Source organism: Oncorhynchus masou, chromosome 25 (genome assembly GCF_036934945.1).
Source record: "Oncorhynchus masou masou isolate Uvic2021 chromosome 25, UVic_Omas_1.1, whole genome shotgun sequence".
NCBI classification, from domain to species: domain Eukaryota; kingdom Metazoa; phylum Chordata; class Actinopteri; order Salmoniformes; family Salmonidae; genus Oncorhynchus; species Oncorhynchus masou.
In genome coordinates this window covers 42,548,960-42,564,922 of record NC_088236.1, presented here as the reverse complement: position 1 = coordinate 42,564,922, position 15,963 = coordinate 42,548,960, and the positions used below count along the sequence as shown (strand labels likewise).

At 41.0% G+C, this 15,963-nt stretch overlaps 1 protein-coding gene across 1 annotated transcript in view; it reads left to right on the top strand.

Moving 5' to 3' along the window:
• The first annotated feature begins 10,001 nt into the window (after positions 1-10,001).
• The window catches only part of LOC135514379 (fibrinogen C domain-containing protein 1-like), a 159,699-nt gene continuing 153,737 nt past the window's right edge, over positions 10,002-15,963 (top strand). The window contains exon 1 of the mRNA XM_064937823.1: positions 10,002-10,319. Within this exon, the coding sequence (XP_064793895.1) occupies positions 10,248-10,319 (72 nt within the window). The 5' untranslated portion in view covers positions 10,002-10,247. The remainder of the gene's footprint in view (positions 10,320-15,963) is intronic.

Sequence of the window (15,963 nt, the reverse complement as noted above, 5' to 3'; positions counted from 1 at the left end):
AAGGATGAAAAATATGCTATTTTTTTGTTTTGTTTAAAACACTTTGCACGGTCACCCTGTGTATTCTTTCAAGCATGGATTCAATTAAGTATATTATTTTTGTATCTCGGCCTCCTTGAGTTATTCTTTTTCATGTTTTTAGTTGGAGTACCTTTTGAACTCTCTTTACACCTTAACACATTTCTTTTCAAATTACACATTGTTCTGTAAAAAGCAGGATATTTTTTACAAACACTATTCAAAGCTTGAAAGCAGAAAATATATATTTTTAAATGTGCATTCCCGTGATGACATTTTCCACAGTGTTTTTGAAACTGGAAGCATTTTGGCTCATGTTTTCCTTTTCACCAAAGATGCTAAGAACATTTTTCATGGCATCTGATCCTCAGCATCAGACACTTCATGATCCTACAAACCAACAATAGTAGCTCGCGTCTGGGATTCCCTTTGTAGTCCATAATAGGTTTCAAGCCCTGACACATCCGATGAGCATCAGAGCCGTTGTAGTAGGATTCAATCTTAATCCTGGATTGACGCTTTGCATGTTTGATGGTTTGTCTGAGAGCATAGCGGAATTTCTTATAAGTGTCCAGATTAGTCTCCCGCTCCTTGAAGCGGCAGCTCTAGCCTTTAGCTCGATGCAGATGTTGACGGTAGCAGCAACATTATGTACAAAATAAGTTTAAAAATAAGTTACGGAAAAGGCAAAAAGATAACAAAATTGCACAGTTGGTTTGGAGAATGTAAAACGGCAACCATGTTCTTCGGCGCCATCCCATCCATCCCAATGATTGTGGAGAAGGACGCTATTTTATTATTAATACGCTGGCTAAACACAATGCAGCTGTCAATGCAAATCCTTGGCAGTATCTGCTTCTGAAATAATTGCCTGTTTATGGAGCCACTGAGGTGTTTCAGCAAAAATAGATGCCCAAGGAGGCTACTGTACGTCAGGTCTGCGGTCAGGTCTGCGGTCATGTCTGTTGTCAGGTCTGAGGAATGCTTCAGTGTTTCCCTCACCTACCTGCCCTCACTAGAGTTGTCTCTCTACTCACTTGTCACCTGCACTTTAGACCCCCTTTCTCAACCCCTTCTGCAAATGCTTGTGTAATATTATGCATGTGTAAAATTATGCTTGTGTAGTGTTATGCTTGTGTAATGTTATGCTTGTGTAATGTTATGCTTGTGTAATGTTATGCTTGTGTAATGTTATGCTTGTGTAGTGTTATGCTTGTGTAGTGTTATGCTTGTGTAATATTATGCATGTGTAATATTATGCTTGTGTAGTGTTATGCTTGTGTAATATTATGCTTGTGTAGTGTTATGCTTGTGTAGTGTTATGCGTGTGTAGTGTTATGCGTGTGTAGTGTTATGCTTGTGTAGTGTTATGCGTGTGTAGTGTTATGCGTGTGTAGTGTTATGCGTGTGTAATGTTATGCGTGTGTAGTGTTATGCTTGTGTAGTGTTATGCTTGTGTAGTGTTATGCTTGTGTAGTGTTATGCGTGTGTAGTGTTATGCTTGTGTAGTGTTATGCTTGTGTAGTGTTATGCGTGTGTAGTGTTATTGCTTGTGTAGTGTTATGCTTGTGTAATGTTATGCGTGTGTAGTGTTATGCGTGTGTAGTGTTATGCGTGTGTAGTGTTATGCTTGTGTAGTGTTATGCGTGTGTAGTGTTATGCTTGTGTAGTGTTATGCTTGTGTAGTGTTATGCGTGTGTAGTGTTATGCGTGTGTAGTGTTATGCTTGTGTAGTGTTATGCTTGTGTAGTGTTATGCTTGTGTAATGTTATGCTTGTGTAGTGTTATGCGTGTGTAGTGTTATGCGTATGTAGTGTTATGCGTGTGTAGTGTTATGCTTGTGTAGTGTTATGCTTGTGTAGTGTTATGCGTGTGTAGTGTTATGCTTGTGTAGTGTTATGCGTGTGTAGTGTTATGCGTGTGTAGTGTTATGCGTGTGTAGTGTTATGCTTGTGTAGTGTTATGCTTGTGTAGTGTTATGCTTGTGTAGTGTTATGATTGTGTAGTGTTATGATTGTGTAGTGTTATGCGTGTGTAGTGTTATGCGTGTGTAGTGTTATGCGTGTGTAGTGTTATTGCTTGTGTAGTGTTATGCTTGTGTAATGTTATGCGTGTGTAGTGTTATGCGTGTGTAGTGTTATGCGTGTGTAGTGTTATGCTTGTGTAGTGTTATGCGTGTGTAGTGTTATGCTTGTGTAGTGTTATGCTTGTGTAGTGTTATGCGTGTGTAGTGTTATGCGTGTGTAGTGTTATGCTTGTGTAGTGTTATGCTTGTGTAGTGTTATGCTTGTGTAATGTTATGCTTGTGTAGTGTTATGCGTGTGTAGTGTTATGCGTGTGTAGTGTTATGCGTGTGTAGTGTTATGCTTGTGTAGTGTTATGCTTGTGTAGTGTTATGCGTGTGTAGTGTTATGCGTGTGTAGTGTTATGCGTGTGTAGTGTTATGCGTGTGTAGTGTTATGCTTGTGTAGTGTTATGCTTGTGTAGTGTTATGCTTGTGTAGTGTTATGATTGTGTAGTGTTATGATTGTGTAGTGTTATGCGTGTGTAGTGTTATGCGTGTGTAGTGTTATGCGTGTGTAGTGTTATGCGTGTGTAGTGTTATGCGTGTGTAGTGTTATGCTTGTGTAGTGTTATGCTTGTGTAGTGTTATGCGTGTGTAGTGTTATGCGTGTGTAGTGTTATGCGTGTGTAGTGTTATGCGTGTGTAGTGTTATGCGTGTGTAGTGTTATGCTTGTGTAGTGTTATGCGTGTGTAGTGTTATGCGTGTGTAGTGTTATGCTTGTGTAGTGTTATGCTTGTGTAGTGTTATGCTTGTGTAGTGTTATGCTTGTGTAGTGTTATGCGGCTGTAGTGTTATGCGTGTGTAGTGTTATGCTTGTGTAGTGTTATGCGTGTGTAGTGTTATGCGTGTGTAGTGTTATGCGTGTGTAGTGTTATGCTTGTGTAGTGTTATGCTTGTGTAGTGTTATGCTTTGTGTAGTGTTATGCTTGTGTAGTGTTATGCTTGTGTAGTGTTATGCGTGTGTAGTGTTATGCTTGTGTATTGTTATGCGTGTGTAGTGTTATGCTTGTGTAATATTTGATTTGTTCATTTGACTTCAAAAGGTACTGAGAGACTGAGGAAATTCAAAATGATATTATTAATGAGAGAATAAAATTAATGTATCCCTCTTGAAGGGCACTCATTCAATGTGCAATGTATTTATGTGTGTTTTTGGGGTGTCACAACTCAACACGTGGCTATTTTCATAGCTCGTGTAAATCTATCCCATCATTTATTTAAGTTAAGAGTCAGAACTTATCTTTCACTACCAATTCAACCCAATTGACTGTTTCCTCTTTTGTCTGGTCATTCATATCAAGGAACTCATGTGGGCTCTCATTATAAATTGTGCGAAACAAAGGCTCGCCCTATTTTCATTTCTGCTCTTTCATCTGTTAATTGTGTTCCCTTATCAGCACTATACTGCAGATTGATAGCATCAATCTGATCAAAGAGAATATCTTGTCTTGTCTGCTGACTCAATGATGGACTGCTAACGATTGCTGATACACCATTTAATCTACCAGTTGCCATGTGAGAGAACCCTAAGAGGACCATGATGATCCATTGTACCTTCATGCAGCCAGGATGTCTTGTTTCCTGTGACATCAGTACACTTTGGCCATCGATCAGTGCATTTCATGTTTAAAGTGTCCGTCTCTCTCATCTTCACTGTTGTTGACTCTTTTCTCACATGGACATGCCAATTTGGTAAAGTCAGGTTACAGTGCTTTGGTGTTTCAGTGTTATGACTGTGGGGTTTCTGAATACGCTCTAAGTTGGATCAGCAAAGGACTTACAAGTCACAAAATGAGAATATTGCTTTATAATGCTATAAGGATATCCTGAGATTATTTGTAATGCTTTATCTAAAATACAATGTTATTGTCCATTGTAACTCAAATTTGAGGGGTTAAAGTGCCGGGCTCAAGGGCACAACGGCAGTAGGTGGCTCCAGAGATTTTGATACCAGCAACCCTCCGGTTAATGGACTGTGTTTCTAACCACCACCACCACCACCACTATAAAGAACCTGGCTCCACAATGCAACATGGGTGAGAGCAAAAGACCACCACAATAAGCCAGAGCAAATCTTTTACTAATGTTTTCACTTGATGTGTGAGTAAAGACAGAGGACAGAAATAATAGATGCCACCAATGCCTTAGATCAGTGCTGTGGCATCGTGCCACAAGAACAATAATAAAACACCTAGTGTTTCACCATCCATGGGAACAAAAGAGCAGAAAGGAAAATATACTGAACAATATATAAATGCAAACATGTAAAGTGTTGGTCATAAAGTGTTGTTTCGTGAGCTGAAATAAAAGATCCTTGAAATGTTCCATATGCACAAAAAGCTTATTTTCCTAAAATGTTTTGCACAAATTTGTTTACATCACTGTTAATGAGCATTTCTCCTTTGTCAAGATAATCAGCCACCTGTCAGTTGTGGAATATCAAGAAGCTGACGAAACAGCATGATTATTACAGAGGTGCACCTTGTGCTGTGGACAAAAAGCCACACACAAAAAAGCAACACAATTCACTGATGTCTCAAGTTTTAAGGAAGTGTGCAATTGACACACTGACTACAGGAATGTCCACCAGAGCTGTTGCCAGGTCATTTAATGTTCATTTCTCTACCATAAGCCGCGTCCATCATCGTTTTAGAGAATTTAGCGGTACACCCAACCTGCCTCACAACCGCAGAACATGTGTATGGCGTTGTATGGGTGAGCAGTTTGCTGATGTCAACGTTGTGAACACCATGCCCCATGGTGGCAGTGGGGTTATGATATGGGAAGGCATAAGCTACGGACAATGAACACAATTGCATTTTATCGATCGCAACTTGAATGCACAAAGACACCGTGACGAGATCCTGAGGCCCATTGTCATGCCATTCATCAGCCGCCATCAACTCATGTTTCAGCATGATAATGCGCGACCCCATGTTGCAAGGATCTGTACACAATTCCTGGAAGCTGAAAATTTCCCAATTCTTCCATGCCCTGCATACTCAACAGACTTTCCAGCCACTGAGCAAGTTTGGGATGCTCTGGATCGACGTGTACGACAGCGTGTTCCAGTTCTCGTCAGTACTCCTATTTTTCCTGACATTTACTCCTGAGGTGCTGACTTGCTGCACCCTTGACAACTACTGTGATGAATTTTTTTGACCATGCTGGTCATTTATGAACATTTGAACATCTTGGCCATGTTCTGTTATAATCTCCACCCGGCACAGCCAGAAGAGGACTGGCCACCCCTCATAGCCTGGTTTCTCTCTAGGTTTCTTCCTAGGTTTTGGCCTTTCTAGGGAGTTTTTCCTAGCCATCGTGCTTCTACACCTGCATTGCTTGCTGCTTGGGGTTTTTGGCTGGGTTTCTGTACAGCACTTTGAGACATCAGCTGATGTAAGAAGGGCTATATAAATACATTTGATTTGAATATCCAGCAACTTCGCACAGCCATTTAAGAGGAGTGGGACAACATTCCACAGGCCACAATGAACAGTCTGATCCACTCTATGCGAAGGAGATGTGTCACGCTGCATGAGGCAAATGGTGGTCACAACAGATGCTGACTGGTTTTCTGATCCACACCCCTACCTTTAAAAAAAAGTTATTTGTGACCAACAGATGCATATCTGTATTCCTACTAATAAGAAATCCATAGATTAGGGGAAAATTAATTTCCTTATATGAATTATAACTCAGGAAAATCTTTGAAATTGTTGAATGTGGCATTCGTATTTTTGTTCAGTTTATATTAGTTCATTGGCTGACTGACTCAATGACTCAGTTAGCCCGATCTTTAATTTTCTGAACTCTAAGTCATACTTCCCATCGGAAAGCCAAGTCAGCCTCCAGTCCCAACAATAGAAAGTTTCCTTTCCAATTTATCTACATTTTCTTCTTTCGGGATGTGTTTCATATACTCCTATTCTTCATGCAGTTATTTATTGGTGCTTTAACTTAAGATAGTATTTTTCCTCCATTTTTAAGGGCCACTTTACAAATTAGACGGCTGCCTCTGACAGTCCTGCTCACTCTGCTAGATGATTGCAGGCTTCTACCCCTCCGTGCATGAAGGCTCTTCATATGATTGGTATGGCCAGAGCAGGTCACATCCTCACAGACACACACTTCCTCTGCACAGATTCAACAAGGATATTCATTATGGCACTGCTTGTGAATCCACATTGTAGGCTACTTTTCAACTATACCTCGGAAATCGGACAGGCTTCATTTGATGGTTGGTTTTTGAATGACATAGAATGAACAGGATGAATTGATTGGTTTCTTGAGAAGGATTTGAGACACTGCATTGTACGTGATTTTGCTCAAATTTGAATTCAACACCTTTTCTTAGACATGGGACCAACATATTCAAGGTTATAGCACAGACTCCTACATTTACAGTAGACATGTAATGTTTATAGGACCCTCTCGAAAATGAGATGGTGAAAAAAAAACTTCACGGTTGTTTTTGTATGGTTTATTGTTTTTGTCGGCGTCATCCCAATAAAAAGGAATATGTACGCTCACAACGCTGCACCTTGGTCTTCTTCCAGCAACGGCCGTGACAGATGACAGCTTTGAACACTATACACAGGGCATTGTCCCCAACCAGCAGATGGCACCTGAGAGGATGGCAGATGTTTTATGTGCTCATAAACAAGTGTGCTACTTTGGTAGTTTTTTTGCATTGTTTGTAACTTATTTTTTAACTTATTTTGTACATAATGTTGAGCTACCATCTCTTATGACCGAAAATAACTTCTGGACATCAGAACAGCAATTACTCACCTCGAACTGGAAGAAGCTTTTTCCTTTAACGAGTCCGACACAAAATATATATATATATATATATATATATATATATATATATATATATATATATATACTCCTTTCTCAGGAAAAGGCCCAAATCCCTGTCATTTGCGTGATGAAAAGAAAAAGAAAAAAGGGTGTGGAGGTTGGGCTGCCTTCTGAGAATTCCTAGGCGAGCGAGTAAACCTCCACTGCCATCCGTTCTATTGGCCAACTTGGAATCATTGGAAAATAAAATCGATGGCCTACGATCAAGATTACACAGAGACGCGTACAAAGCTCTCCCTCACCCTCCACTTGGCAAATCTGACCATAATTCCATCCTCCTAACTTCTAAGAAAGTGGTCAGATGAGAAGATGCTTTCACTATGACAGACTGGAATATCTTCCGGGATTCCTCCGATGACATTGAGGAGTACACCACATCAGTCACCGGCTTCCTCAATAAGTGCATCGATGAAGTCGTCCCCACAGTGACCATACGTACATACCCCAAACAGAAACCATGGATTACAGGCAATATCCGCACTGAGCTAAAGGGTAGAGCTGCCACTTTCATGGAGCGGGACTCTAACCTGGAAGCTTATAAGAAATCATGTTATGCCCTCCGACGAACCATCAAGCAGGAAAAGCATCAATACAGGGCTAAGATCGAATCGCACTATACCGGCTACGAAGTTCATCGGATGTGGCAGGATTTGCAGACTATTACAGACTACAAAGGGAAGCACAGTCGCGAGCTGCCCAGTGACATGAGCCTACCAGACGATCTAAATTACTTCTATGCTCGCTTCGAGGCAAGCAACACTGAGGAATGCATGAGAGCATCAGCTGTTCCGGATGACTGTGTGATCACACTCTCCCTAGCCAATGTGAGTAAGAACTTGTGAGAATGCTATTCATTGACTACAGCTCAGGGTTCAAAACCATAGTATCCTCAAAGCTCATCACTAAGCTAAAGATCCTGATACTAAACACCTCCCTCTGCAACTGGATCCTGGACTTCCTGACGGGCCGCCCCCAGGAAGTAAGGGCAGGTAACAACACATTTGCCACGCTGATGCTCAACACCGGGGCCCATCAGGGGTGAGTGTTCAGTCCCATCCTGTACTCCCTGTTTACTCATGACTGCATGGCCAGGCACGACTCCAACGCCATCATTAAGTTTGCCGATGACACAAAAGCGGTAGAACTGATCACAGACAAAGATGAGACAGCCTATAGGGAGGAGGTCAGAGACCTGGCCATGTGGTGCTTTGTTTACTGGCCATGTTTACTCGTGATCAAGACAAAGGATATTATTGTGGACTATAGGAAATGGAGGACCGAGCATACCCCCATTCTCATTGATGGGGCTAAAGTGGAGCAGATTGAGAGCTTCAAGTTCCTTGGTGTCACCAACGAACTAACATGGTCTAAACACACTAAGACAGTCGTGAAGAAGGCACGAAAAAACCTATTCCCCCTCAGGAGACTGAAAAAATGTGGCATGGGTCCTCAGATCCTCAAAAGGTTCTGCAGCTGCACCATTGAGAGCATCCTAACTGTTTGCATCACTGCTTGGTATGTCAACTGCTCGGCCTCTGACTGCAAGGCACTACAGAAGGTAATGCGTACGGCCCAGTACATCACCGGGGCCAAGCTTCCTGCCATCCAGGACCTCTATGCCAGGCGGTGTCAGGGGAAGGCCCTTAAAATAGTCAAAGACTCCAGCCTGCCTAGTCATGGGCTGTTCTCTCTGCTACTGCATGGCAAGCGGTACCAAAAGGCTTCTTAACATCTTCTACCCCCAAGCCATAAGACTCCTGAACAGCTAATCAAAGGGCCACCCAGACCCCTCTTTTACGCTGCAGCTACTCTCTGTTTATTATCTATGCAGTCACTTTACCTCTACCTACATCTACATATTGCTATTGTTCTTTTACTGCTGCTGTAAAATTATTTGTTACTTTTATTTTATACTTAACACTTATTTTTCTTAAAACTGCATTGTTGGATAAGGGCTTGAAAGTAAGCATTTCACTGTAAGGTGAAATGTTATCACTGTCACTGTTGTATTTGGCACATGTGACACCGGGGTGGTAGTGTAGCCTAGTGGTTAGAGCGTTGGACTAGTAACCGTAAGGTTGCAAGTTCAAACCCCCAAGCTGACAAGGTACAAATCTGTCATTCTGCCCCTGAACAGGCAGTTAACCCACTGTTCCTAGGCTGTCATTGAAAATAAGAATTTGTTCTTAACTGCCTTGCCTAGTTAAATAAAGGTAAAAAAAAATGAATCATTGCCCTGGGGCCTTGTGATTTTTATTTATTTTTCAGTCCAGAGGAGAGAGTGCCTCCTACTTGCCCTCCAACACCACTTCCAGCAGCATCTGGTCTCCCATCCAGGACCAACCCTGTTTAGCTTCAGAGGCAAGCCAGCAGTGGGATGCAGGGTGGTATGTTGCTGGCAAATGATAGAAGGGCAATGATAGAAGGGCAATGTTGAATGTCTAACTTCCATCACATGAAGAAGAAAGCAACAAGCTATCCTCCTGTCGAAATGTTAAGCGATTCAATTAATGACCTGCATCCTCATCTCAGAGGGAGTTGAAGCGGGTGCGTAAAGCCCATGCAGGTACAGGAATTAATGTAACATAGTGGCACACACACTGTCTGCGCACGCACTTGCACAGCGAACGGAATCATTGAGGGAGACACACGCGTTGAGGCTTGGATTTCACGTCTTGCCAAATGCAATATGCTTCTAATCTGAAAGACTGCGCCTTGAATCCTATCAGAGAGTTGCTTCATGCTTATTAAGTTAAGGTAAAACAGAGGCGGTTGAATATCTTACCCGAGCTCTCTCACATTTTAACAAGGACATAGCCCACGCGTAAAACCTTGACAGGACACTGGGCAACATTTTGAGTCTGAGAACAATTGAAATAGAAGGGGTTTTATTCTAGATTCAGGTTAACGACGGGTGAATTTTTGTTTCTTTAGGAACGGAAAATCTGCAACGCATCAAACGCGCACTGCCAAAGTGCACGTGGATTTTTTTTTTTTTTACACTGTAACAAGAAGGAACGTTGTAGCAATTTCACAATTGTGGAAATTCAAAGCAACTATTTGCAAGGGGTCCTACAAGTATGTATGATTTCAGCATATTTGTAGTACTAGATTCCCATGATCTGGACCTCCGTTAGAATTGTAGAGATCTGTGCAGTGAAGTAGCCTAGTTTTGTGTGTGAGAACCTTTTTTTTTCTTCTTATTGGAGTATTTCAAACACGCATATACCCTGGTATGTTGATGACACTCTTCCTTTACCAATGATGTCAAATCTCGGATTTTAAGAATTTCAGAGAATGGTCAATGATCGATGGACAATCATGAACAGTGTGTCAGAACTCGAAGATGGACAACAGCATAAATCGCAGGTAGGCATTGCATGCTGCACAGACTCATTAATTGATCTGCTCTGTTCAAAAACAAAAAACCCAGGTGTAAAGCCTGCAGGCACCATCAAAGTATTTCCTAAAATAGACTGTGGCTCCTAATAATGCAAAACTATTGCACCTAATTACACATAAAACGAATACACATTTATTTCGTGGGGAACTAAATGTGCCTATTTAGGGAAAGCCTGTACCTATGTTTATTCATTGTTTTGACTTTGAAATTATGCTAATGTGATGTGAATTATACATATTTAATTATAATAGTATATAATGTACTGGTAAATCCTTAAATTGCTATTGAATCGCTTGAGTTGATGATGATTTCTAATTGACAAATGGCAAGATGTCCGAATGATCCTGTAGAAACAGAAATTAGCTAAATCCTGTCTATCTTTGGGATTTATCCTTAATTTTTTTTATATTTTTTTTTTCATTCATTTGTGGGTCCACTTACTTTACAATTTGTGCATCTATAGGGACATTAGCCTTTCAGCTGTACAGCTGCAAATGTGTTTTTTTATTAGATTTTTGTATAAATATCCATCGAGGTAAAAAAAAAAAAAAAAAAGAAACGGAAAAAAAGGCATTACTGTAAAGTGGAGGAAACTGATGTTGAAACAGTTTCTTATCTCACATATTAACTTTATAACACTCACACAAATGAGTGAGGGCGCTTCTATGCTAGTTAAACATCTCAGTGGAGTATTTGGCATTGTGAAATGGCATACATACTAGGCTAAGTTTGTCAAGGTATTATGTAGCTTGGTGTATAATTATGTAGCTTGGTGTCTGAGATCATATTTATTTTTTTGGCATGATACTCTCTTCTGGCTGTGTATTAGAGAACAGCATTATGGGTCTTGTTACTAATATACTTCTGTAGGAAACCTGTGTTTTTCTGCTTTTTGTTCAGTTGAAAGCCTGTATTTCTGGCCACAGGTGAACCAGGGTATCAGAACCTCAGCAGCTGCTTATCACAGGTGGACAACCACCATGCATGTTTTTCTCTCATTATCATAATGAGTATGATGTAGACTTCACACACACATACACACACACACACAAGTTCACACACACACACACACACACACACACACACACACACACACACACACACACACACACACACACAGAGAGACAGACAGAGAGAGCTGTCTCCATGTAAGCCCAATGAATTTCTTTCATTGCTCCCATTTGGACCAGCTATCATTGACATGTTTGTTACAGTTGCATCATCAACACTGTTTAATGACTGCTTTGTTAAGTATTTCAACTGACCAAACCCAAATCTTGATTTTGTCCTTCACTCATGCAACACAATATAATCTCAATTAAGCCAGAACGAAAGTCTTGCATAATAGGTCTGCTGCCCAATCAAGTTATGGGTCCATTTATGTTAAAGGAGAAGTATGCCTTTTTTTTCAACCAAATCTCTATTTTTGATGTAAGTGGCATGTTATAGAAAGGACCAGACACTTTTTTTTCAATTTCACTTTTTATTTTCTACAACCAGCAATTCACTTCCTCATCCTGCAGTACAGGGGCTCTGAAAAAAGAATTGCTCCAAAAAACATTCATATTTCCTTTTAGAATCTGAAATGCTCCCAATATAGTGATGCACATCTTTAGATGTTGTACACATGAAATTGTGCCATTCTGAACTTTAACCGCAATGTTATATATAATTTTGTTCAACTCAAACTGTTTCCCCTTATCCATCTGTTTCATTCTCCGTGTAGCCTGCTGTTAGAATGGACAGAGTGGTATCGCAACAAAATGGAATATAACTTTGCGGATAAAGTTCGGAATGACACAATTTCATGTGCACAGCATCTAAAGACGTGCATCACTATACTGAGAGCTTGCACATTTCTAAAAGGACATATGTGCGTTTTTGGAACATTTGTTCATGTTTATTCATGCTGCAGGATGAGTAGTTGAAATGATGGTTGGGGTAAGTTTCTTTAAAAAAAGCATCTGCACGCTTCCTTAGCATGCCATTTACATTGAACATTGGTTATAAAAAAAGCTAACTATCCCTTTAAGAGAAGCAATTACAGGCCCAGTGCAGTCAAACGTGATTGTTCTGTGTTTTGTATGTATTTCCACACTAAGAGGTTGGAATAATTATGATAATTCCCTTTTAGTGTAAGAGCTGTTTGAAAAGACTGCCTGTAATTTCAGACAGTTTTGGTGGGATGGAGTTTTGGCCTTCCATGGTGACATCACCATGCAGTAAATTAGTTAATAGACCAATAAGAAAGAGTTCCAAACCTCTCTGCCAATAACAGCAAATCTTCAGTTTTGAGTTTGGACTTTAGCACGTTTTGCACATTAGCTCGTAGGGCGCAACGATTGGTGTCACCTCGTTTGTCAGTATGTGTTACAACTATGCTGGTTGCCCTCTCATTAGTGTTTCACCTGTGTTAGCCCAGGTGCTATTTAAGAGTGTCTGGTCCAGTGCTCTAATTGTCTTGAGAGATATGGAGGGTAAACACATTTAGTTGTTGCTCCTATTTAAAAAAATTCTAGACAAAGTCTCCTTTATCTGATTTAATTTTGTTCCACCTTTTTGGTTTGCTTCCTGTCTTTAAGTTTGATGTGGGTTTTCTTTTGTTTGCCTCTTCTTGCTCAAATTTAGTGGGTGCTCATTGTCTGTATCTTTTTTAGGTTCCAGTTGTTGTTGCTGGTCAACTTTCAGTGGTCACCCCCATGATCCCCTCCTAAAACCCCACCTGTTTCGTTTTGGTTGTTGTCAGTTACTCTGTGTTATTTCCCCTCTCTGTTTGGGTGACAATGTATGGTTTTCTTGCTGGGGAACGTAACAAAATGGGTGTGCGTCCAGGATATTGTTCCCCATGAGTATGGTAGTCGCTCAAGTCACCTACTCTGAAGCTCTGCTCTGCCCAGATATTTGAATGTTCAAAATAAGCTTTTGTGGTAGTTTATGTCCATGACATCAACCTTGAGGGGTTATAACATTGGTGGAGTCATTTTGACAGTTGCATAAAGGCACAGGCTTATAAAATTAAAGCCATCGAGTTGGAAGCATTTGTGGAAAACCCTACGTGGGAGATGCTAGATAAATGTATAAAGGTGAATCTACTTGTCATTGCAAAGCATTATGACATCAGTGGCATCTGACGATCCAAAAGCAGTAGCCAAAGAGTTGATCAGTACTGTTTTGGTGGAGGAGGAAATCCTCTCAGAGATAGGCTGATGAAAAGGGCGCTACGAGTAGAGTACATCCCGTAAAGTGCAACTCAGGGAGTTAGAACTAAAGGCAAAGTTGGAGCAAAAACTATTTTGAGCTTGAAAAACAAATTACTGCTGGAGCTGTGCCCACAGATAAAGATCGTATCCGCCAGTTTGTCATTACTGCCATGAGAAAGAAACAGTGTCTGTGTCCTAAGTTGAAACAGAAAAATGAGAGGGAGAAAATGTTGTTTCTTCTTGTTGGAGCACTCCAGTTCATCAAGATTTTGGTTCAGATGTGTATGAACCTTTTAAGTGGCGATGCTGTTAAGCAGCCAATGAAAATACTGCGAGACATTGGGGCAGCCCATTCCTTCATTTTGGAGGGTGTTTTACCTATGTCTGACACTTTTTATTTTTGTTATTTATTTTATTGAATATCCGAAACATACAATATACTTGCAGTGAAGCCACTCAACAACTACACCACACCAGTCATCCAACAGACTCCCATTCAGAGGGACACACAGAAACATCCAGGGTCAATTCCCTGCTCAAGGGCACGTTGACAGATCTCACACCAGGCCAAAAAACGTGAACCCGAACCCTCCAAGATCCCCCCCACAGTTCCCCAATAGCTGTCCCTCAACCATTCGAGACCCCTCCCACAGTCCCCCACAAGCAGAAAAATAAAAAATACAATTAATTCCATTCCCCACCCCCAAGAACCCCCCCCCCCCCCCAATGCACCAACAACCAAGAGAATTAACAAAAGAGACAGAAGTAAACAGCAAACAACAATACAAAAAAAACACACAAAAAAACAAAGGACAACTAAAATCAGAACAACAATGCCTATGTCTGACACTTCAGCAACTGGCTACAGTGTGTTAATACAAGGCGTGGAGATGGGTTGCATGGAAGTTCCTTTGAATAATGTGGAGCTCTAGTCTGATCTTATTCCTGGTTCCGTTGTCGTTGGAGAGAGGCCTAGCCTACCAGTGAAGGGGGTCTCATTCATTTTGGGAAACGATTTGACTGGAGGGAAGGTCGTGCCAAATCCTGTCATTTGTAAGGAACCCAGAGTAGAGGAACCTGATGGGTTATCAGAAAGTACCCTAGAGCAGTGATTCCCCCCATGGGGGTTGTGGTAGGATTTTAACAGGTCATGTGACTTGTGCAAGTAAATATATATATATATATATATATATATATATAACATTATTTTGAAAGTCAACCATCCCACAGCTTATTGTTGCTGACTTTACATAATGTTACCTGTAGCATGCGCTGCACCGCTTGTTGTTGCTGACGTTACATAACTTGACCGCTACACACGTGTGCATGTGCTGCACTGCTTACATGCTTTCAAACCACTCGCACAATCAAAACAAACTCTGAACCAATTATATTAATTTGGGGACAAGTCGAAAACCATTAAACATGTATGGCAATTTAGCTAGCTAGCTTGCAGTTGCTAGCTCATTTGTCCTGGGATATAAACATTGGGTTGGAATTTTCCTGAAATGCACAAGGTCCTCAACTCCGACAATTAATCCACAGATTAAACGATAAAACAATTTTCATTCGTCATCCCTCCTCCTTCCTTCAGGCTTCTTCTTTTTTGGACTTAATATGGTGGTTGGCAACCAACTTTGTAGCATTACTCCAACATACCGGAGTGTAGACCATCTTTTAATCACCCATGGCTATATGCTCCTAAAGACCTATCTGGAGATGGCAGATGGGTATATGCTTCTAAAAACCAATGAGGAGATGGGAGAGGCTGGACAGCTGAGCGTCACAAATGGAACCAATTTCTATTTTAGCGCCTGGCCACCCGGATGCTCGCTGAGGTGCGCGAGCAGTGTGGGTGCAATGATTGAATAACAATAAATTGTATGTGTACATTTATTTTGCAACTCTTGCGCACGCGACGTGTCCGGTCTGGTCAGCATGTCGCTGACCAATACAATATCATTCTCGCCCTACACACACACACACACACACACACTGATCGAATAAAAATTTCAGCCTGCAACATTGTTTGTTTTAAATGTGACACATCCAATCAGATAATACAGATCTTCTTCTGACTTGCTAGCTTGATGGACAGCTAACTATGCAGATATGTTCTGCAGGCATTGCACTTGTTGATTGTTAGTTTTCGTTTAACTCATGTAGGCAAGCTGTCAGAGTAAAATCTGCGACAATTTAAAAAAAAATGCAGTTCCCTCTTCATCTACAGCTGCTCCCAATGTCAACAACAAGGCAGACAACCCGGTCCTTGTCAAGAAGAGAAAATACTACCACGACTTCATCAAATATGGTTTTACATAAGACAGGCAGGGTGAGTGTGGCATGCAGTGCATCCTATGCAATGAGCTGTTAGCTAATGAGTGCATGAAACCCGCCAAAATGAAAAGGC